The sequence below is a fragment of the Hemiscyllium ocellatum genome, chromosome 1 (assembly GCF_020745735.1).
Source record: "Hemiscyllium ocellatum isolate sHemOce1 chromosome 1, sHemOce1.pat.X.cur, whole genome shotgun sequence".
NCBI classification, from domain to species: domain Eukaryota; kingdom Metazoa; phylum Chordata; class Chondrichthyes; order Orectolobiformes; family Hemiscylliidae; genus Hemiscyllium; species Hemiscyllium ocellatum.
The window spans coordinates 105,882,555-105,907,757 of NC_083401.1; the positions used below are offsets into that span (position 1 = coordinate 105,882,555).

Here is a 25,203-nt window from a genome sequence, read left to right on the forward strand (position 1 = left end):
CGATCCCCTACTCGTCATCCTGGGTACTATTATCTACCAGAAACTAAATACTGCTGCTGCAAGAGTAGGTCCGAGGCTAGGAATTCGGAAGTAAATAATTCATCTCCAGAAAGCCTACCCACTACCTACAAAACACGTCAGACTGTGATAGGAGAATCACCATTTGTCTGGATGGGTGAAGCTCCAAAAACATTACAGAAGCTCAACACAACCGAGACAAAAGAATATCACTATCACCTTCAAAAGCCAACTCTCAGTGGCATCAGGGTACATGATCTACTGGATACACTGCAGTAATTGACCAAGGTCCCTTACACTGCACCTTCAAAAGCCATGTCCTCTACCCACTCAGATGAGCAAGAGTGGAAAACACTACCACATGCAGGTACCTCTCCTGACTTTAATCACTATTCCTGCACTGTCTCTGGGATAAAATCCTAGAACTCCATTCTTAACTGTCGTGCAGTTCACCACAACCTTCTCTCGGTAATTAGCTCGAAGCAATAAATGCTGGCCCAGCCAGTAACGCCCAACTCCCCTAAGTGAACAAAACATCTGGATCACGTAGAGGGAATTTGAACTTTTCTTATGATCTTCCATGATCATGAACATAAGATCTCAGGCTAGGAAGATTTTATGAAATAATAGTTCCAGTACCACTGAAGTGAGAGAATATCAGAAAATTGGTCCGAAAATCATGGCTAAATTCACAACACCTACCTGTTAAGCAAACTTCTACGTCAGGAATTTAAATTTATAAAGTCAGAAAACCTTGTGAAATCTTAAAATGTAGCACCAATTGTTGTGAACCAAGCAATTAAAGAATTTACTGTTATCAGTATAGCAGGAGTTTGGGACCCCAATAATTATTGCTTACACAAATGTTGGGGAGTTTAGGAAAATAAGAATTACAGCAGCTCCATTTACTAGCTGACAGAAAAATATAAGGATTAGAATGAACCTACCAGTGTGTTGTAGTTAATTTTATTAATATCACATTTTGTTCATTACAAGTTTTTTTAAACCCATATGACAGTACAATACTTCAGTGTTTAAGGATGTATTCAGTTTTCATTTACCAGCATCAGGTTCACACCAAACTGAATGTTACACATGTAAAACATTCTAAGTGATTATATTAGTGCATCTCTGATGTTTTAGAAATACATAATTCAGCATACTGTTTAACCCAATTTACAAAAGATTAACAAAGATGTGCAGGAAGGAAGGGAAAAGTCATTTAAAATGGTACGGCAGAATGAGAAAATCAATTAATGAAGCATGTGGAATCTCCAGTTTTATAAATAGAAGCATTGAATACAAAAGCAAGGATTTTCCAGTGAACGGTCATATGATATCAACCAGACAATTATCCAGTTCTGGACATAACACTTCAACAAAGTTGAGAAGGAATTGAAAAGAGTGCAGTAAGAATGTACAAGATTGGATCTGGAGTGATAAACTTCAGCTATCTGGACCTGGGTTAGATTCCTTCAAGAAGGATGTCTGTAAAAGTAAAGCTACCACTGTCCTGCTGGATCACAGGGCTGTTCTCTCAGTAGAGACAGCTGGTGGTGTTTTAATGAGAGTGTCACCACGTCTTAGATGAGGGGAGGGGGTTGGGAAGGACAGTGCTTCATGAGAACCTCAGTTGATGTGGAAATTAAACCTCCATTGTTGGCATCACTCTACATGTCAAATTAACTGTCCAGTCAACTGAGCTAACTGCTGTAAGAAAGCCTGCATATCCAACGGGGTGTGCCTTGACATTAAAATCTAGCAAACATAACTAGCTGAATTACAGTTACAGAGAGCCAGCATGGATTCCACAGGTCGAATGACCTCTTATGTCGAGTAAACAACCTATGACTTCAACTGAACAAGTAATTGAGTACAACAATCTATTGTACAATGACCAATTTGTACAACCAACTTCTCCATTTCATCATCAAACCAACTGCCTTGTTTCCACAATATAATTTGCTTAAAAATCTAAGACATTTGAAAGCTCAACAGTTTACAGAATACATCTTCCGAATTCCAGTCAAAATTTAGCTTGACTTTTAACCAAAAGGAAAAGTTATCTTAAGGAAGGACTCTACAGAAGCAGGCAGTTTATAATTGATGTTTACATTCCCTAACACCATCATAAAGTTTGCAGTAATTCAATACCACCCATTATCACATTCTCAGAGCAATCACAGACAGATTCCTTTCAAATACTGCACCAAGTACAAGAAGTGTCATTTTGGTTTTCCAAGATCATAAGTTTGACAATTTTCAATCACCTAATTCTCGTCAGCCGTTCTTTCACGAAGTATCTTCTTCAAGAAAAATTCACCTGAAAAAAGGTAGAATGAGTTATTTGTTAGGAGTGTGTTTGTTTAACTTTATTTGAATATTTTTTTATTTTTCTCTTGATTATCCCCAAAGTATCTGGAAACATCATGAAGAAATGTTAAAACACTTTTGCTGCTAGGCTCGAATTGCACATGACTCATGCTCAGTGCCAAACATCAATGCTGTAAGTTAGCCTTCATTCTAAATGGAATAGAATTTACATACAAAATGCAAGATCATACAGCTGCCTTGAAGTAAAACAGAAACCTATGTTGCAGAAATTACACTTGCACACTATCACTAACCCAGTTAAATTCCTACCTTTACTGAATATGTTAAGTCCTGTCTAAAGAGAGTGAAAATAAAGATTTGCCAATGCACTAAAACAGCAAGAAAGGATGTAGGATAGTAGCTAGTTTCCAAGAAGGGCATTTTATCTTCACTGTGATTTACACTGTACTACTTTTCCACCAAACATGATAGAAAACCAAATAAGATTCTACAATGTTCAGCAGTATGATTTTTAATAAGAAATTATTTTTAATGCTACTTCTATTTTATACACTAAAACCATACTTAAGACAAGGTGGAAGAGGTTCATGAGGGGAAGTGTTGTCTGGGTGAGACACATGGAAACTACAATAAGATCAAGGATGATGTCCCACGTTTAGAGGACGATTGCCTCTTGCTCACTAAAGGTAAATTCCATCAGTAAAGTGTTAATATCAATTTAGGTGCTCAGATCAAAAGGTTCATTTGAGATAATCTTACACAAGAAGTAACAAGTCTGTCCTTCTGGCATATCTGGAAAACTGATGTGGACACCAGGGTGGGACAGAATACACTAAATTTGAGGACTTCACACAGCAAAGTATTCAAGTTTACTTTAGGACTAAAGGTCTCAAATTCAGAATCAACTGGACAAGCCTGTTGTACCTTTTCTATTCACAAAATGTACAAGGAACAAATTATTAAATTTTAAAATTCATAATATTTCCAATAAAAAGATATTAAAATCAGCACAAGCCTGTCTTCTAGTCAGGGTACAGAACACTGGAGAGAGACTTGCATGACTGTGCAAGTCTGGGCCTGCACTCTTGATGGAGAGGAGGGTTGGCTTGGTAGATCAGCAAATAAACAGATCATACACACTTAGCTCCTGGGTCTATCAATCCTCATCTCCATGTAGTTGCCCAGTTTTCCAAGGCTGAGGAAACCTGGCCATTCAGAGTTAAAAACAAATGAAGTGTGTTCCAAAATGAGACAAGGGGCTGTCATTAAAAAATGACTTTCATGATCCATCAAGTTTTGTAAAACTTGGTGGATTTAGTCCCTTCTGTACTTTGCTGTACAGGTAATGGCAGCCTTGTAACATACTCAGTATAAATGTAGGTTAGAAATTTATGAATTTAAATGGTCAATTGACCTCTCAAGACTAAATATAACACTTTAATGTTCAAGTTATGGAGTTAGTTCAGAGTTTTTAAGTGTTAACAAGATTATGATTGCCACTGCCACTCAGACTGTTGTAAAGCAGTGCCAGTGGGATTAGCATCTTTTGTGTAAATCAATAGTATGGGTGATAAAAAACAGTTGTTGGTAGTTTAAAAGCATCATCCTATTTTATGCATGACCAGCATGTGATGCTCCACCTGGTGGTGGCATTGGCCACAAAAGGAGCCAAAAAACAAAATGGTAACTTTGCCTTACTTATGTTGAATTATTGGTGACAGACGTATATAATTCAATTTAAATACTACTCCATCACCTGCTTTGTATGAAGACCGCACCAGGGGTCCACTTGCTGTGTACAGGAATCCAAGTTCATTCCCCACATTTTCCCAATACTTAAACTTCTCTGGAGTTATGTACTCATCCACCTGAGGGAAGATAATGGATGCTGATCACAAAGAATCAACATTCTAAAATGGATCCTGCTGAAGAGAAGGAGAAATGTTTTATTTACGGATAGCATATTCAGTGTTAATAAATTTTCTTATTACCAGGATTGTCTCTCGTAGGTCACTAAATGTGGCAAATAGATTTTTAATGAACCAGCCGAAACCTTAAATTTGCTCAAAAAATTCACAAAATACCTTTTTCTCTTGCCATGTTTCAGGTACCACGACTTCAACAATTCTTAGAAGATTATTAATCAATATTAGACACTTGGAAAAATTTATACTGGTTAATTTTACCAAAAATACAAGTTAGGTTATATTTAGATAGTATCTAAATGTTTGATTCACTTAAGCAACAAGTTGAGATTTCAAAAACATAATCGCCTGCCTAACAATGGTTTCCATCGTTATGGGTCAGCTTCTCAAATTGATAAGATGATTAATATAATAAGATTACAATTATTTATCTCAAATGTATGTGCAGAGAGAAAGCATTTACACTGAAATGTAAAGTTCATTCGGTGGGTTACGGAGCATCTTCAAGCTTTGTACAGTTTACAGCTCATATTATAATTCCCACACTCCAATGTCCATGTCTCACGTTATATTTGTTGCCCCACGGTGTTTCATAGGCCTTGTCTCTTTTACCTAAGGCTGGTTTTATCTTGCAGACAGTGCAGCTCTTACACTCTTAGCTGACCTTGTACATCTGGATTCCCATTTATGGAACAAAATTACTTAAATGTAATCTCTAACTAACTGGAACAGATTCAACTTCTTCACTATTAACAGAATATGGGAGAAAAGAACTGCTTAGTTAGACTGTTCTTGTTGACCTAATGACCTACTTCATTTAAAGACTACACCTGGAGTGCTGTTTCTGCCTAAGTTATAGAAATCCAACATTGGTTTGGAAGTGATGCTGCAGAACATTATACAAGAAAAGGGGCATTCATTTTGGACTTTTTTTTGATAATAATCTACAGATAATATCTCAGTTGCTTCTCATTCCTGAAAAAAAAGTTATAAAAGAGTTATAGAGTTACAAAAATACAGATAAGCAAAACTTGAGTAAATATTTGATCTGTAACATTATGAATTGCCACTGCAGGGGAGCTTCCCTTTGTTGTTAAGTGTTTTTTGTCAAAACATTTGGATTTTTAGAAAATCTAATTAGGCGAAAGGGAATCAATAAAGGTCTTAAAATATGGCTAAGTAACAGTGAACATGTATAAATTGTTTGACTTGTTTTCAGTTGTAAACAATTACACAAATTACAAATAAAGATTTTTAAAATTGTGTCTTTTCAATTCTGCAACTTGGGAGTTCGATTCAAGACCAAACCAATCAGATTAAACATACTATGTTTCTTTACAGGTCTTGTCTAAAATTAACAGGAGGAGTCACGATCACTGCTTGTTAAACATCAATACAGAACAGAAAATGTTCCTTAACTTGTCACTAAGTTGTAATTTCAGAGACCACAGGGGTGTACGATGATTTGAAATGAAGCAGAGATGTATGGATATGTTTTTTCCTAAGGCAAAACATTAAATATATTGTTATTGATAAGTTAAGGGAAATTTTCTTCACATCTAGCCAACTAATCCAAAGAGACCTTGGAGTGCAGGTTCGTAGCTCCTTGAAAGTGGAGTTGCAGATAGATAGGATAGTGAAGAAGGCGTTTGGTATGCTTTCCTTTATTGGTCAGAGTACTGAGTACAGGAGTTGGGAAGTCATGTTGCGGCTGTACAGGATATTGGTTAGGCCACTGTTGGAATATTGCATGCAATTATGGTCTCCTTCTTATTGGAAAGATGTTGTTAAACTTGAAAGGGTTCAGAAAAGATTTACAAGGATTTGAGCTATAGGGCTGGGGCTGTTTTCTCTGGAGCGTCGGAGGCTGAGGGGTGACCTTATAGAGATTTATAAAAGCATGAGGGGCATGGATAAGATAAGTAGACAAAATCTTTTCACTGGGTTGGGGGAATCCAGAACTAGAGGGCATAGATTTAGGGTGAAAGGGGAAAGATATAAAAAGAGCCCAAAGAGGCAACATTTTCACACAGACGGTGGTACATGTATGGAATGACCTGCCAGAGGAAGTGGTGGAGGCTAGTGCAATTGCAACATTTGTAGAGTCATAGAGATGTACACCATGGAAACAGACCCTTCGGTCCAACCGTCCATGCCGACCAGATATCCCAACCCAAGCTAGTCCCACCTGCCAGCACCCGGACCATATCCCTCCAACCCTTCCTATTCATATACCCATTTAAATGCCTCTTAAATGTTGCAATTGTACCAGTCTCCACCACATCCTCTGGCAGCTCATTCCATACATGTACCACCCTCTGTGTGAAAAAGTTGCCCCTTAGGTCTCTTTTATATCTTCCCCCTCTCACCCTAAACCTATGCCCTCTAGTTCTAGACTCACCGACACCAGGGAAATGACTTTGTCTATTTATCCTATCCATGCCCCTCATAATTTTGTAAACCTCTATAAGGTCACCCCTCAGCCTCCGACGCTACAGGGAAAACAGCCCCAGCCTGTTCGGCCTCTCCCTGTAGCTCAGATCCTCCAACCCTGGCAACATCCTTGTAAATCTTTTCTGAACCCTTTCAAGTTTCACAACATTTTTCTGATAGGAAGGAGACCAGAATTGCACGCAATATTCCAACAGTGGCCTAATCAATGCCCTGTACAGCTGCAACATGACCTCCCAACTCCTGTTCTCAATACTCTGACCAATATAGGAAAGTATACCAAACACCTTCTTCACTATCCTATCTACCTGCAACTCCACTTTCAAGGAGCTATGAACCTGCACTCCAAGGTCTCTTTGTTCAGCAACACTCCCTAGGACCTTGACATGAAGTGTATCAGTCCTGCTAAGATTTGCTTTTCCAAAATGCAGCACCTTGCATTTATCTGAATTAAACTCCATCTGCCACTTCTCAGCCCATTGGCCCATCTGGTCCAGATCCTGTTGTAATCTGAGGTAACCTTCTTCGCTGTCCACTACACCTCCAATTTTGGTGTCATCTGCAAACTTACTAACTGTACCTCTTACGCTCACATCCAAATCATTTATGTAAATGACAAAATGTAGAGGGCCCAGCACCGATCCTTGTGGCACTCCACTGGTGACAGGCCTCCAGTCTGAAAAACAACCCTCCACCACCACCCTCTGTCTTCTACCTTTGAGCTAGTTCTATATCCAAATGGCTAACCAGTCTCCCATGGGGAACCTTGTCGAACAGCTGGGTATATGAAGAGGAAGGGTTTGGAGTGATATGGGCCGGGTGCTGGCAGGTGGGACTATATTGGTTAGGATATCTGATTGGCCAGACAAGTTGGACCGAAGGATCTGTTTCCATGCTGCACATCTCTAGGACTCTAAATTAACATGGAGTAACAATAAGAATGTTTGTTCGAAGGCCATTGAGGTGGTCTTACAATAACAGAAACTGATCCTCTAAATTGATCACAAATACTAAATTGTATTTAATTAAGTGCAGGTGGAGGACAGTATTTGGGGTTTCATTGTAGTTGATCTAAAGAGATACATGGGAATTGGGCTGTACTTGAGTTAGGATAACTATGCCCAAGTCATTTCACTTTGCAAACAAATGTTAGACAAGTAAAGAGTGGCTCCATTACTATTCTTTGAGGGATATAACAATTAGTGTAAAAACAACTTATAAATCTCATTCAAGTGTGTGCAAGATGCATGTCAGATAGATAGAGTGACCTTACCTTTAAATGTCGCTTTGTTGGTTGCATATATTGCCCCAATGTAACACAATCCACTCCAGCCTCTCGTAGTTCTGAGAGAGAACATGAAGATGACTTTTGAGTTATTTAGCAGAGACCAATAAATTGTGCCTCTAGCAACTCTGACTAGTGAATTACCACTTCATATCTGCAAGCAGCTATTATCCTTATCTTAAAATGATAAATGAAACAAAAAACATTTTAAATACTACAATTGATCTTTCTCTGCACTTTCTCTGTAACTGCAACACTAGATTCTGCATCTGTTCTATTACATAAGTACAACAGGGTAAAGTATGATTTGTCTGAATAGGTTGCAAAACAATTCTTTTCACTGTATCTCAGTACATGTGAGAATAATAAAGCAAATTAAATGATAATTCAAATCAGTGTGTTAACCAGCACAGTAAAGTTTATTACATCAGTAAGAGGACACCAATAATGGTTTGCTTTTCTGATGTTAAAACATGGATAGGTAAAATTAATTTAAACATGCACTTAGTAAATAGGAACTTCATATTCTGGTCTCAAACTAACAATGAAAAATATAGTAAAACAGAAATAGAAGTCTGCTTAAGAGCATCATAAGGACATACCTGCAGATGCACAAACATATACATGTGGGAGAATTTAATGCTCATCCTATTACTACTGCGGTCAAGATTAGAGTGTTGCTGGAAATGCACAGCAGGTCAAGCAGCATCCAAGAAGCAGGGAAATCGACATTTCGGACATGAGCCCTTCATCAGGAATGGAGAGAAGGTAGCTGGGAGTGCAATAGATGGATGAAAGAAGGGGTAAAGGGGATAGGTCAGAGGAGAGAGTGGAGTGGACAGGTGGGACAGATCATGAGGATGGTGCTGAGCTGGAAGTTTGGAACTGGGGTAAGGGAAAAATGAGGAAACCGGTGAAGTCCACATTGATGCCTGGGGTTGAAGTGTTCCGAGACAGAAGATGAGGCATACTTCCTCCAGGCATCGGGTGGTGAGTGGCAGTGGAGGAGGCTCAGGACCTGCAAGTCCTCGGCAGAGTGGGAGGGGGAGTTGAAATGTTTGGCCACGGGGCGGTGGGGTTGATTGGTGCGGGTGTCCCGGAGATGTTCCCTGAAGCACTCTGCGAGAAGGCGTCCAGTCTCCCCCACATAAAGGAGGCTGCAACGGATGCAATAAATGACATTTGTGAAAGTCAGTTGAAACTTTGATGGATATGGAAGGGGAAAGTGCCAGGAGGGGAGGGTGGGTTGTGGGGTCGTGGACCTGACCAGGTAGTCATGGAGTGAACGGTTCTACCTGGTCAAGTCCACGCCCCCTACAACCCACCCTCCCCTCCTGGCACCATCCCCTGCCACCGCAGGAATTGCAAAACCTGTGCCCAAACCTTCCCCTCACCTCCATCCAAGGCCCCAAGGGAGCCTTCCACATCCATCAAAGTTTCACCTGCACTTCCACAAATGTCATTTACTGCATCCATTGCAGTCTCCTTTACATGGGGGAGACTGGACGCCTTCGCGCAGAGCGCTTCAAGGAACATCTCCGGGAACCTGGACCAAATCAACCCACTGCCCCGTGGCCGAACATTTCAATTCTCCCTCCCATTCTGCCGAGAACATGCAAATCGTGGGCCTCCCCTATCGCCACTCCCTCACCACCTGACGCCTGGAGGAAGAAAGCCTCATCTTCTGCCTTGGAACCCTTCAACCCCAGGGCATCAATGTGTACTTCACCATGCTCATGACCTGTTCCACCATCCTCTCTGACCTATCACCTTTACCCCTTCCTCCATCCACTTATTGCACTCCCAACTACCTTCTCCCCAGCCTCACCTTCTTCCATTTATTTCTCCACTCCGTGGCTTCCAGCCTCAGTCCTGATGAAAAGCTCCTGCCAGAAACGTCAATTTTCCTGCTCCTCAGAAGCTGCCTGACCTGCTGTGCATTTCCAGCACCACTCTAATCTCCACTTTTGCCTATTACTACTGTGACCTACTTGAAATAAAAGTCAAAATCAGGAAATGGTGTTTCAGACGGAGATTCTACAGTTTTAAAATATAGATTCTATGTTAATGGAGAATGATAATAATTTTGAATGTTTGCATTTTAAATGTCAGTTCAGTAACTTGAACAAGCATTTTAAAAATATTAAAACTGAAACTGAAAAGCATCTCTCTTTTGTGTGGTAAGGGTTTGTTTTAGGGTGTAGGTTTGCTCGCTGAGCTGTAGGTTTGATATCCAGATGTTTCATTACCTGGCTAGGTAACATCATCAGTGGTGACCTCCAAGGGAACCCCAGGAACCCCATCCAGGACAAACCTATAAATAGAAAGCAGGAGACAACAGCTTCACTTCACTTGGAGGTCACCACTGATGATGTTACCTAGCCAGGTAATGAAACGTCTGGATATCAAACCTACAGCTCAGCGAGCAAACCTATACCCTAAATCTCAACCTGAGCTACAAACCTTCACAAGGGTTTGTTTTGTTCTCTCTCACCTTTCAGAGTTGCATACACCTGAGAATCCGTCTCGCCGAGTCCCAACATTATCGATGTTTTTGAAAGAAGACTAGGTTTTACCTCCTTTGCATGCTTTAATACAGACAGCGATTGGTCAAACCTTGCCCGAGGGTCCCGAACAGTCCTAGAACAAAGAACATTTCAATATCTAACAGTCACAAATAAAGAAGAAATGAAGCTAGTCTCATTTGCTCTGCTTTAAGTATTTATTCCATATCCCATTAAAAGCAGCAAATGCCTCTGTCTCATGAACTCCTCATGAACAATTATTTGATGCTCTAATCATCCTGTGTAAAGAAATTTTACCCAGTCTCTCTTCGCTCCCTCTTGGTGGCAATTTTAAAATGCTAGACCCTTGATACTAATTCTCTCACTACAGCATACCATCCTTCCTCATTCATAGCAAAATTCTATGAAATATTTTTTAAAATTTCACTCTTAAACAAATGATTCCGATATCACAAATCTCCTTTCATATCTATAGGTTTCTATTCATGCCATGATAGGAAAATATGGACTGGAAAGGTCATTCAATCCCTCAAGCCTACTTTCATCATTCAATTAGATGTGGTTTCCAGGTACTTAAACAATATTAGCCCATTTTTGTGCTATTTCCTTGATTACTGCAGTATTAAAAATGGCACAGCTTCTTGGGGAGCAAGCTTCAGATTTCTGCTAATCTATATGTACAAAAGTGATCTTTAAATCACTCCTAAATGGTTGAACTCCAACTCCAAGTTTATTGTTCCTTATTCTGAACTCCTCCACTAGAGGAAACATTTTTTTCTTAATGTCTTCTATAATTATGAAGCACTTTATTAGACACCCTGACAAATACTTAAAATCAAGGGAACAAAACAAGCTTATACAATTTGCCCTCAATATTTAACTCTCTAAACCCAGCAAGTCAGGCTAACCTGTGCTGCAACCCTTCAGAGGTCAAAATATCCTTTCTGACTTGCAGTGCCCAGAAAACCCCAAGACTGGGTTTAACCAAGGCTCCATACAACAGAGTAATCACTTCATTTTCTCACACAATCTCATGGTAATAAAGGCCAATGTTCAACTTGAACTTTCAATACTTTTTGTACCTATGCACTAGCTTTATTTGATCTATGTATCAAAACACCAAAATCCCTTTATTCTTTCACAGTTCCTATTCCCTAAAGAAATATTATTTGTTTTTCGCATTTGGATCATTTTTAGTTTGACAAGCTGTAACTAGTGGAGTGCCACAGGGATCAGTGCTGAGAGTTTGAGTGGGCAAAAGAAATTGGCAAATGGAATATAACATTAGTAAATGTAAAATTGTCAATGTTAGTGGGTAGAATAGGCAAGTAGTATACTTTCAAATTGTAGGAGATTGCAGGAATCAGTGGTACGGAAGAATCTGGTGTCCTGGTACATGAATCACAAAGTTACTGTGCAGGTACACAAGGTGATCAGGAAGGCACTACTTTATTGCAAGGTGAATGGAATGTAAGAGCAGGGAAGGTGGACCTGCTGTTGCACTGGAATTTGATGAAATCACATCTGGGGTATTATTGTTTAGTTTGGTCTTTTTATGTGATCAAAAATGCAACTGTTTTGGAAGGAATCAGTGAAGGTACACGGGACTCATTTCTGGGATGAGGGCTTTAATTTTTGAAGAAAGGGTGAGCAGGTTAGGTCTGCACCCATTTGAGGTTAGAAGAATGAGAGGTGACCTTGATGAAACGTAAATAATCTGAGGCCTAATTAGGGATGATACAGGGAAGAGGTTTACTCTTGTGGAGGAGACTAGACCTGGAGGATCGAGCTTAAGAATAAGATGACAACCTTGTAAGGCAAAGATGAGGAAAAAGAGTCTTCTCTCAGCTTTGTTAAGAGTGTGGAATTATGTTCCTCAGAAGCTAGTGGAGGCTGAGTCTTCAAATGTATTCATGTCGGAGTTAGATTTTGATAGACTAGGGAATCTCTCACAAGCAATGTCCCTTACAGCTTCTTTTGCTGTCACATACCCCAAAGTCTAGATGTGAAAACAACTCAGTGGCATGCTAACTTATGTGCACTGCTCAGTGGCTGCACTGTTTAGAGTGAAAATTGAACTTGAGGGTTACATGGAGCGGTTAAGTGGAGCTGAAAACCACAACCAGATTAGCTGTGATCTTACTGAACGATCAGGCTCAAAGGGCCAAGTGGCCTTTGTTTATTCATTCATGGGATGATGCTTCACTGACTGGGCCAGTATTTACTGCTCAGCCCTAGTTGTTCTCGAGATGGTTGCAGTGAGCTGCCTTCTTGAACCTCTTACTCCTGCTCATAGGTTTTACGTTCCTACACAAAGTTAAAAGACATATGTTATGTTATCTGGAAACTTGAATACACAGCTTTCCATTGCTCCATCTAAGTTTGGAAATATATGATAAGAATCTAAGACCCTATCAATCGTGCGTCAGGCTTAAAGGTAGATTCGTCTATAGTTTTAATGTCCTTTTCACAATGGGGCATTCAAAACTGCACTCACTGCTCCAACTTCCTGTGACTTTTACACTCTTCTGCTATTTCCACTATAACAGGGACCAGTTCACTACCACAATTCCCTGTTAAAATAAACAGTGATAAAACATTTGCGAGAGGAATGCTCCTTCCACTGCGTCCACAACTTAATTCGAGAATGACTGACATGGTGGGCTTTCTAAAATGACAATGTAGATGTGGTTATTTGAGGCATCTACAATCAATATTAACATGTAGGTGCTTTCATTCTCTTCCCATTCTCTGTAAGAGTATGTAACCAAAAAGCTAATAGGACTAACTACTTAGGTATGTTTATCACAAAAGACCAGGAATGATTATTCCATAAGAAGCTGAAATCCCATTTTGCTAGGACAATGTTCTTCTAAATTAAAATACTTCAGTTAATGTGAAAACAGTGGGGTTTGCTTTTACTTTGATTAAGAAAAACTATTCAAAATCTCATTCATAAAAAAACAAAAGCTTGCCTAGTGTTTTTGGCCTGGTGTGGGAGATCAGACATGGATCGTGCTGAGATCTCTCAAGCAGTAGTGAGATTGGAAATAGCAGCACAGTGATGGTAGTATATTGGTGAGTGCAGCTGCCTCCAAACTAGTTGACCTGGTTTGATTCCTGGTCAATGCAAGTTGCCAACTATACAGTGACATCTGCCCTGTTCATTTGTTTTCTGACTACAGGTAGGATTAGATGCATGACTATGGGACTGAAACCACAAAAGGAAGAATATAATGTCTAAATGAAGGAGTGGGGAAAGTGGTAGAAGTAGTTTGACCAATAATCTATAACCAACATATACACATTCATACCTCTGCAGCTCCCGGACAGTCTCCACATTGTGTGCGTATACATCGAGTCCTGAAACTGCAACTGTTTCAACAGCTTTTAGGTCTCCTCTGAAGTCAGGTGTCAGGCATTCTACTATAATTTTTGAATGTCTACAAAACCAATTGCAAGATTATATGGTCTATGAGAATTCAAACTACATCAATGAAAATCTAGGAAGGATAAGCCACTTTACAAATAGCAAATTGCCATAAAATCTGAAAGATCAAATAAATTTTCGTAGATTATGCACTTTAAAAAAAACCAATGCACAGGTAAATATTTTAGAATGTGGTCCAGTTCACCACCTTGAAAATTAAATGTGAGCATGGAAGGAAAAGGATCAATTTCCTGCCAGAAATATTTTACTACAACTTGTATACATTTTTATAAAAATATCAACATAATTTTCCTAGAACTAAGCCATAAAAGTTCTCTTAAGGATCAGGAATTACAAATAATTTAAATAGCTTCACCTTTCTTTCAAGTGTGATACAGTTGTTGCAAAGTGTTTTGCTCCACCATCTGGAAGATCTGACAAAAAAGTAGAAAGTCACTCGACAACAGTAATTCTCTCCACTATAATCTTACTTGCAATTTATTAAAATAGTGCAACAGTAGCAAAATAAAAAGGTAATCTAAATTTCCACAAATTTATGAAATTGCCCTTGCTATCTCCAGAGCATTAAAGAGAAAAAAGTACACAGATGATCTGTGACATGTAGCATTGAATAGAATCTCACTTTTACATTCAAGTTTCCGGTTTTCAAAAACAGTTAATAGAGCAAATATTCAATTAATCCACTTCAAAGCTATCAACTAATTTAATGCAGTTTATAACTGAACAGCCTGTATTCATTAAAATTTGGGTACAATCCAGATGTAGGGAAAAGCCCACAGGAATTTGTTTCACAATGACATGTTTAATATTTGCCATGCATAATTGCCTAGGCATTAGTATATTTCTAAGTAATACATTATTATGTGACATTTACATAACAGGAGAAATGTTTCATAACAAAATGTTTAACTCAAGATTACAATGAATTCATTATTTTGTTGTTAGGTGGTTTAGACTTTCCTTTTCAAATTTCATTAAACTGAACAAGATAGGAGAGAAAATAGTGTTGGTTGTGAGAATAATTCAAATAGGAGCTTTTAGATTTTCTTTCTTAAGTTGTTGGTGTAGTCTGGGAAGTCAGCCTTTATTATCTATCCAAGTTGCTTTTGAGAACGGTCTTTTTCTTAAGCTACTGTAGCTTGTGCAGCGAATGTACTTCACAGTTAAGGAATGCATGGCAATGAAGGAAGTGATACAGTTCCAAATTAGGATACTGTGTGACTTGAGCAGCTAGCAATTGGTGATGTTCACTTGCAGCTGCTGCTCTCCTAAGTGCTGTTGGTCATGATTTGAAAGCTGCGGTCAAAGAAGCTACAGTGAGTTACTGCAATGTATCCTGAAAGAGTTACACACTGGTGCCATAATTTGCCAATACAGATGTTTGTTTAAAACATCTTGAGTTAGGGAAGAATGGGAGAGAGCATGGATGCTGTCATAAGAGAAAAATAAGTTGAGGGGTTTAGAGGTAGGGAAGAGACAAGATAAGAAACTCCAAGTTGTGCATAATGTAGTAACTAAATTCTAACCAAAACTACAGATTCCTGACTCATGAGCATTCCCTCAACAATTTTATATCCAATATAAAATTGAACTAACATGTCTAACCATTATAGCAGACCGCACATTTATGTAAAAAAAAGTCTCAATAATGCAAAAGTAAAACAAATGAGTGATTAACAATAATTTCAACACAACTCACCATCTCTGTCCACAGAGGTTAGTACAACATAGTCAAGATTCCACTCTGCTATTGCATTTGCTGTGTTGAAAGGTTCATCTGGATCTAAGGGTGGAGGATTACGACTGGTTTTTACTGAACAGAACCTACATCCTCTTGTGCAGGTATCACCCATTAACTAACAGAAGACATAAATGCACAAGTAAACATTTAAGTAAAAGGATAACTTATAACTTCCTTGATATTTACCAATGTAAACTGGAATTTTTTAAAAATGCAGCACTGTTTCAAAAAAAATGACCTCCAAATATATCTCTACATTTATTTGCCAAGTATATTCATGAATTTACAAAATAATTCAAATATAATTTACTAATTATTAATTTTCCAGATTCCAGCTGCAAAATGAAACATCAGAATAAATCAAAGTCATGTTCAACTTTTTAATTTGACTTCGCTACAGAGATACAAGATTTAACACTGCGTTTTAAATTCTGTCAGTGACTTAATGGGTGGATGCAATGAGGTGCCAGCCTCAATCTTTGATCAATCAGGGCTGGGAAAATTTTTGATTGCAAGGCCACTTATGGTTGTAATAAATGCATATTCAAGAATACTTCATAAAATGCTCAAGAATTGAACAAATAAAGGTTAAACATTAGTACAAGTAAACATAAAACTTTAATTAGGATAATTGTACTGTTGTAGTGTCACCTTGACAAATTGATACAGGGACTTCTGGAAACAGGGCAACAATTGTTTATTTCAGATAGAAGTATGAGAGGAAGCCTTAACACTGAAGTGTAAAGCTCACTCCTGTGGGTTATAGAACACCTTCAAGCTTTATACATATTACAACATGCATATTACAATTCCCACACTCCAATCCCTATGTCTTTGACATTATCTTTGCTATCCCGCAGTCTCTCTCAGGCATTGCCTGTTCCTTACCCAAGTCATGAGATAGTGTTACTTCTATGCTACTAGACTTGACCATCTGAATGTCTCGTTTGTTATTCATTTCTCTGAAACAGCTTAGTTGATTACTACACGGGTAAAGCTCTCACCCTCAACTAACCTAACCCCTTCAGTACCATTACAGTAATGCAGGACAATAATTAAACCAAACATACCCCTTTTTTCACACCCTCTTGTCTTAATGCTAGCAATGCAGTAGGCCATATCTCTATGTGTTGGTGTACAATCCCCATAGAGACCAACAATTTTTAAAAGGAATCAAGATTCTGAATCACCTCCAATGCATTGAAATCAGTACTTTGACACAGAGACCACATCCACACACAATATTAAAGCTGTATTCTCATCAATATCCTGTAAAACTGAAGCATAATATCCATACTCTTATGTTCCAATTGAATTCATAATAAAGGATACATTCTATTGGACAAAAAATTGAAAGAACTGTGGATGCTAGAAATCTGAAACAAGAACAGAAATTGCTGGAAAATCTCAACAGATCTGGCAATATCTGTGCAGAGAAATCAGAGTTAATGTTTCAGGCCTAAAGACCCTTCTTCAGAACTGAAGAAGGGTCATTGGACCTGTTCTAAAGAAGAGTCACTGGACCTGAAATATTAACTCTGATTTCTCTCTATGTATGCTGCCACACCTGCTGAGCTTTACCAGCAATTTCTGTTTTGTTTTATATTCCAATGACCTTATCACTATACCTTATTAAGCACTGTACTAGCCTTTCATGACTCATGGACAAAAACACCGAGAACCTCTTGCACTTTGGAACTAAGCAGTTTTTCATGTTGATTTTTTTTGATGAAGCAACTGCATCTTAATTTGTAAGAATAATAAAGGAACAATGTTTGGACAAATGCATCTAACACTGTAATAAAATCCCAATGGTTAAAGCTGTCAAAAACTATAGTAGAGGTATTATACTTTCAATAAAGATATGCAAACTGTCATCTTGACCGGTATTTTCTCTCTCATCCTCACAGCTTCCTCCATGTCACCTGGGGAAAATCAAGATACATCTATTGCTACTCAATCATGGTACCTTTGGAAATCCACTAAGCAACAGCACTGGGTATCAACAGGATGCCCTGATTAAGTACAATGTGGAACTGTGATGCTACTAGGAAAATTTGGAGAACAGAACAGGAAAACAAATATTTGACTTCAATAAGGATTTCTGAGCTGCCACAATTGTTAAGAGTGGCTTACACATCTTACCATAATGGTGGCGGTAGCAGTGCCTTTTTCTCCACCTCCCCAGCATTCACCAATATTTGGGCATCTTGCCTCTTCACATACCTAAGAAACAAAAACCTCACCTAATAACCATGTATTTAGCATACATTTGTGAATCAACACACAGCGGGCAATTCAAGACTCTCAAATTGCCTCTATTTAAATTCCAGCCTGTAATGTATTTTCAATTTGAATATCAAATAAATAAATTTAGAGTGGGATCAAATTACTGACAAAACTGAAAGCAATTAACCTTGAAAAGTTCAGTTTCTAGCAGCAAACATATGGTGTCACAGGGCCCAGACCAGTTTGTGTTCTTGACTGAAAAGCAACTGAATGAGGATGAATACTCAAGGAAAATGTTTTACCTTTTTAAAAACAAACCTTAGCACATACCAGCTAAGATACAACAATGAAACAAGTCAGAAACCAAGCTGGACTGGATACAAGTTTCCTAATGATAGATCTTCTTATGGGAGGGTTATTTGTACATGGCTCAAAACAAATTTTAAAAAATCATTTACACAACACGGTCTTAACAGGCCATGACTTTATGATCATTATGGCTGCACCGTGAAGCAAGAGATATTGAATGATTTGGGAATAATGTTTACTGTCAAGTGTCTTTGTGGTTGCTTATTCAGTGTTTTGATCAAAATATCCAGTTTAGTATTTTCATAGCCCCCATGCCTCTTTTTGTTGCAATTAATGTTTTGAAAAATGGTTCCCAGTGTGCAATTGACCAAATCAATATCAAATATCAACACTAATCACTTGGTCGTCATTGCTTCTAGGTTTTGTTATTGCACAGACAGGAACATACATTACAATACCAAATGCATTTCAAAGAGTACTTGAAGTGTACAACGCTTTGAAACATTGAAATTGAGAAAGGTGCTATATAAGTGGAAATCTTTAAGGTTACTTAGAAACTAAAATCAGTGAAAAACAAAAAAAGCACAAAGTTCTGGTCTACCACCAAACTGTGCTACATAGAAAATAGGAGGACTAGACCTTTCAGCCCTGCTCCACCATTCAATGTGATTATGGCTCATCATCCAACCCAGTATCATTCCCACTTTTCCCTCATACGCTTTTATCCCTATAGCCCAGAATTATATCAAACTTCTTGAAACCACAAAGTTTTGGCCTCAACCAACTTATCAAAATGACGGGGTGGCCTTGTTAGTTAAGAACAAAATTAAATCTATGGCACTGAACGACATAGCATCGGATGATGTGGAGTCTGTGTGGGTGGAATTGAGGAACCACAAAGGCAAAAAACCCATAATGGGAGTTATGTACAGACCTCCTAACAGTGGTCAGGACCAGGGGCGCAACATGTACCGGGAAATAGAGAAGGCATGTCAGAAAGGCAAGGTCACGGTGATCATGGGGTCTTCAATATGCAGGTGGACTGGGTAAATAATGTAGCCAGTGGATCCAAAGAAAAGGAATTCATGGAATGCTTACAGGATGGCTTTTTGGAACAGCTTGTCATGGAGCCCACAAGGGAGCAGGCTATTCTGGACCTAGTGCTATGTAATGAACCAGACTTTATAAAAGATTTTAAAGTAAGGGAACACTTAGGAAGCAGTGATCATAATATGGTAGAGTTCAGTCTGCAGTTTGAAAGAAAGAAGGCAAAATCGGATATAATGGTGTTACAGTTAAATAAAGGAAATTACGTGGGTACGAGAGAGGAACTGACAAAAATCGACTGAAAGTAGAGCCTAATGGGGAAGACAGTAGAGCAAAAATGGCAGGACTTTGTAGGTATAATTGAGGACACTGTACAGAGGTTCATCCCCAAGAAAAGAAAGATTATCGGGGGAGGGATTAGACAGCCATTGCTGACAAAGGAAGTCAGGAAATGTATCAAAGAAAAAGAGAGATTCTATAAAGTGGCCAAGAGCAGTTGGAAATCAGAAGATTGGGAAGGCTACAAAAACAAACAAAGGATAACAAAGAGAGAAATAAGGAAGGAGAATATCAAATATGAAGGTAGGCTAGCCAGTAATGTTAGAAGTGATAGTAAAAGTTTCTTTCAATACAAAGAAACAAACGACAGGCAAAAGTCGACAATGGGCCACTTCAAATTGATTCTGGAAGGCTAGTGATGGGAGATAAGGAAATGGCTGGAGAACTTAACAAGTACTTTGCGTCAGTCTTCACAGTGGAAGACATGAGTAATATCCCAACAATTAAAGTGAGTCAGGGGGCTGAGTTGAGTATGGTTGCCATTACAAAAGAGATAGTGCTAGAAAAGCTAAAACGTCTTAAAATTGATAAATCTCCTGGCCCCGATGGGATACATCCTAGAGTTCTGAGGGAGGTGGCTGAGGAAATAGCGGATGCGTTGGTTGAGATCTTTCAAAAGTCACTGGAGTCAGGGAAAGTCCCGGAAGATTGGAAGATGGTTGTTGTAACCCCCTTGTTCAAGAAAGGATCAAGACAAAAGATGGAAAATTATAGGCCAATTAGCCTAACCTCGGTTGTTGGTAAAATTCTAGAATCCATCGTTAAGGATGAGGTTTCTAAATTCTTGGAAGAGCAGGGTCGGATTAGAACAAGTCAACATGGATTTAGTAAGGGGAGGTCGTGCCTGACAAACCTGTTAGAATTCTTTGAAGAGGTGACAAGTAGGTTAGACCAGGGAAACCCAGTGGATGTGGTCTATCTAGACTTCCAAAAGGCCTTTGGTAAGGTGTCACACGGGAGGCTGCTGAGTAAGGTGAGGGCCCATGGTGTTCGAGGTGAGCTACTGGTATGGATTGAGGATTGGCTGTCTGACAGAAGGCAGAGAGTTGGGATAAAAGGTTCTTTTTTGGAATGGCAGCCGGTGACAAGTGGTGTCCCACAGGGTTCAGTGATGGGGCCGCAGCTGTTCATGTTATATATTAATGATCTGGATGAAGGGACTGGGGGCATTCTAGCGAAGTTTGCCGATGATACGAAGTTAGGTGGACAGACAGGTAGTACTAAGGAAGTGGGGAGGCTGCAGAAGGATCTAGACAGTTTGGGAGAGTGGTCCAGGAAATGGCTGATGAAATTCAACGTGAGCAAATGTGAGGTCTTGCACTTTGGAAAAAAGAATACAAGCATGGACTACTTTCTAAACGGTGAGAAAATTCATAAAGCCAAAGCACAAAGGGATCTGGGAATGCTAGTCGAGGATTCTCTAAAGATAAACATGCAGGTTGAATCCGTGATTAAGAAAGCGAATGCAATGTTGTCATTTATCTCAAGAGGGTTGGAATATAAAAGCAGCGTTGTGCTACTGAGACTTTATAAAGCTCTGGTTAGGCCCCATTTGGAGTACTGTGTCCAGTTTTGGTCCCCACACCTCAGGAGGGACATACTGGCACTGGAGCGTGTCCAGCGGAGCTTCACACGGATGATCCCTGGAATGGCAGGTCTAACATACGAGGAACCGCTGAGGATCCTGGGATTGTATTCATTGGAGTTTAGAAGGTTGAGGGAAGATTTAATAGAAACTTACAAGATAATACATGGCTTGGAAAGGATGGACGCTAAGAAATTATTTCCATTAGGCGAAGAGACTAGGACTCGTGGGCACAGCCTTAGAATTAGAAGGGGTAAATTCAGAACAGAAACGTGGAGACATTTCTTCAGCCAGAGAGTGGTGTGCCTGTGGAATTCATTGCTGCGGAGTGCAGTGGAGGCCGGGACGCTAAATGGCTTCAAGGCCGAGATTGATAAATTCTTGATGTCACAAGGTATTAAGGGCTACGGTGAGAATGCTGGTAATTGGAGTTGAAATGCCCATCAGCCATGATTAAATGGCAGAGTGGACTTGATGCGCCGAATGGCATTACTTCCACTCCTATGTTTTATGGCCTAATGGTCTAACCACTTTCTGTTGGAGAGAATTCCAGAGATTTCTCACTGTCTGGGTGAAGAAATTTTTCCTTATCTCAGTCTTAAAATGGCTGACATGTTTCATTAAGATCTATCTTTTGGTCATCAAGGCCTGCGTTTACCTCGTTAGAATTTTAATGGTTTATTTCAGATAACCCCTCATCTTTCTAAACTTCATGGAATGTAGTCCTAAATGATCCAAACTTTCTTCATACATCAGTTCTGCTATTCCAGGAATCAATTTGGTAAACTAAGTAATAGGACACAGATCTAATCGTTCAATCTGCCGACCTCCTGATTGACACTTTTGTTTTCAATAGAGGCAGGCCAGACCAGAGGATACATGTTGCATCTCCAATGAAAGCAAGTAGTGAGAGACAAGCATCCAATGATTCCCTCCCTGCTTCTGCTAATTGATAGTAGCAGATGTCTATGTAGGTTCCCATCTTTGTTGACTAGGAGTAGGGATTGGGAGAGCAAAGATTGGTACAAAAAATTAAAAAGGTACAAAAATAGAAAGGGCAGGAAGGTTCCAGGCTCAAATCCCAGGACAAATCAACAGAAGCATTCAACTGACTTGGAAGCTGGCATGGGGAGAAGGAAAGGAAGTGAATCATCCAGACAATCTCTTGCTAATTGCAAGATAGTGATGGACTGTGCAAGTGTGTAATTGTGTTCGACAAAGGCAGGAAACAAATGGACTATTCTGGCCCCAGTAGATAAAATGTTAGTTCGTTGTTACGCTCAATTAAAGACTAGCTGTCAGAAGACTACAACTAAAGACTGCTTTCACCAATAGCATCGTATTTGGTACTTGCCATTACCTTTGGATCACAAAGAGACAAAGTGGGCTGAAATCAAGAGAAGGGAAGTACCAGTGACCTTTGATGGCCTGGAATTCATACTGCATGAATTGTTAAAAGTAACTTTGCAAGCAATTCTACTTAATCTGTTACCAAAAAAAAGAAAATGCTGGAAAATCTCAGCAAGTCTGGCAGCATCTGTAAGGAGAGAAAAGAGCTGACATTTGAATCTAACTGACCCTTTGTCAGCTCTTTTCTCTCCTTACAGATGCTGCCAGATTTGCTGAGATTTTCCAGCATTTTCTCTTTTTTGGTTTCAGATTCCAGCGTCCGCAGTAATTTGCTTTTATTTTTTACTACTTAATCTGTCATTGGGTTCTGGTAACACAGTCGTAATACTGCTGCCTCCGGACAAGAAATCCTGGGTTCAAGTTCCACCTGCACTAGAAGTGAATCATAACATGACTGAACAGATTGATTAATAACATCTATTTGATCTGTTACATTTGTCTTACATTGGCTGTCTCAAAGAATCTCAGCGAGTACTCACAGTGTGCAGATTTAAATTCCGAAGAGTATTCTTCAACTTGTTATAATTTTTTCCAAGAGGAATCTCTGTCTTCAACCATGGAGGCAATCTAAGTCTACAAATAGAAAGTACATTGTAAAAGTAAATCATTGCAAAAAATTTCTTCTCTTTTAACAACCAAGTTCTGAAAGAGGATCATACAGTTGTGCTCCAGTATCACTGTGACAAGCCCATTTGTAATTTCCCATTCACTTCTCCTGCCAGTAGCATCTTTCTCTGGAGCTTTCACAGTGACAGTGAAAGTAGAAATGGAAAGTTATACCGCAGAGCATGCAGAATTTCTGCAGCCAATCATAAGACCGCACAGATAGATATTCAAGATCCTCAAGGTTGTTTCCCCCATCATGTTTTGGTGTCAGGAGAAGAAGAAACTAAATGGTGGGAGAAATGTACTCTTCGGTCAAATTATTCTCTAGCTCTTTTAGAAAATATTAAGAGATTTTTGACTGACTTTGTCAGTTGCTTACAGTATTAGTGCTTCAATCAGACCTCCCAGCCAGCTAGGATGCTTTGCAAATGTCACTAATAGAGATTCTAGAACAGCTGAATAAGGAACTGGCAAAGTCAGCAAATTTAGATGGTCTGTGTCTATTTAGACTAGAAAAAAGACAAATAAATTTACTACTGGCTTGGAATGAAACCACAAACTGTAGCCCTGGTCAATTTCCCTCTCCTTTGTTTAAAAGTTAAAGAATTATTAGAAATGTGGCAGTTGTGTTAGAGATCAATCTAGGGTTCTGCACATCACTCACATTGCAGTCTGTATTATGTTAAACATTTCCTGATACATATGACCTAAGAAATTCTACACAGGCACCATCCTTTGGAATTTTCCAGAGTGCACCAAGGGCTGAAGCCTATGATGGGAGGATGCTATACTATGGCACTTGCCCTTTGAGCCTTTGCAGAGGGCACCCAAACATCTCCACATCTCTTCAGCATAAAGTACTTGACCTTTTAATATACAAATCTGCAAATGTCACAGACAATTCTTCGTATCTAATCACTATCATACTTCAAGTAACCAAGCAGTCTCATTCACAGAGTTGATGGCCTTCTACAATCATTGATGTTTGTCTCATTATTGGTGTCCATAGAAAGTACAAAGTCCTGCAATATGGAACCAGTCGGGATGATCTTGATGAAATTCACTGCATCACTTTCCAAATGGTCTTTCAAACATACATTACAGCAGGGGATTAGTTTAAGGGGTGCTAAAGCAAATCACAGCACTCCAGCAACTTTCCCTGCTTGGTTAAGCTAGGTTAAGCTAGCACAGGTTTCGACCTAGGATTTGTAAAGTTTCTACAGCTCAGTCAATAAGCTTGCTGAACTGTTAGAGGAGCTATCTGTAGTTCTGTTCAATTGTTCTACCTCTGCCAATTTCAGATGATGATTAGTGGAATCTTACCTTGGATGGGACCTGGGCCTCAACTATTCATTACATGATTATTGTTTTAGGTAACACAAGATTTGTAGTATAATTAATAGAATAGACAGGCATGTAAAATTCCAAAGAGACCTTGATAAAGTCCCATTTCGGTTGCTTTAAATAAACAAAATTAAAGCACCTTCATGGACTGAGGATTGACTAACAGGCAGGCAGCAGTGAGTAGGAATATATGGGCTAGTCTCGGGTTGACAGGCAATAACCAGTAGAATACTACAAGGAACGGTGCTTGGACCCCACTATTCACAAGCAATCCAATGATTTGGATGTGGAGATCAATTGTAATATTAAGATCACAGATGATACAAAACTTGGTGGAAATGAGAATTATGCGGAAGCTGTCAAGCGGCTTTGAAGGGAATTTAGACAGGCTCAGTGAGTGGAGAAGAACACAGCAGGTAACTGTGAGATTATCCACTTTGGTAGGAGGAACAAAGTACAGAGTACTTCTTAAACGCAGAGAGATTAAAAAGCATTGATTTCAAATGGGACCTTGGTGTCTTTGTTCATTAGTCACTGAAAACTAGCATATAGGTGAAGCATCCAATTAAAGAAGGTGCACAATATGTTAGCTTTGTCACAAGAG

The 25,203-nt window shown here is 39.2% G+C and overlaps 1 protein-coding gene across 1 annotated transcript in view; it reads right to left on the reverse strand.

Moving 5' to 3' along the window:
• Nucleotides 1–968: 968 nt before the first annotated feature.
• lias (lipoic acid synthetase) overlaps nt 969–25,203 on the reverse strand; it is a 29,199-nt gene continuing 4,964 nt past the window's right edge. The window contains exons 3-11 of the mRNA XM_060831172.1: nt 23,129–23,222; nt 17,876–17,956; nt 15,689–15,845; nt 14,345–14,402; nt 13,853–13,981; nt 10,508–10,653; nt 8,002–8,072; nt 4,109–4,220; nt 969–2,341 (exon numbers count right to left, since the gene is read on the reverse strand). Of these exons, the coding sequence (XP_060687155.1) occupies nt 2,289–2,341; nt 4,109–4,220; nt 8,002–8,072; nt 10,508–10,653; nt 13,853–13,981; nt 14,345–14,402; nt 15,689–15,845; nt 17,876–17,956; nt 23,129–23,222 (901 nt within the window). The 3' untranslated portion in view covers nt 969–2,288. The remainder of the gene's footprint in view (nt 2,342–4,108; nt 4,221–8,001; nt 8,073–10,507; nt 10,654–13,852; nt 13,982–14,344; nt 14,403–15,688; nt 15,846–17,875; nt 17,957–23,128; nt 23,223–25,203) is intronic.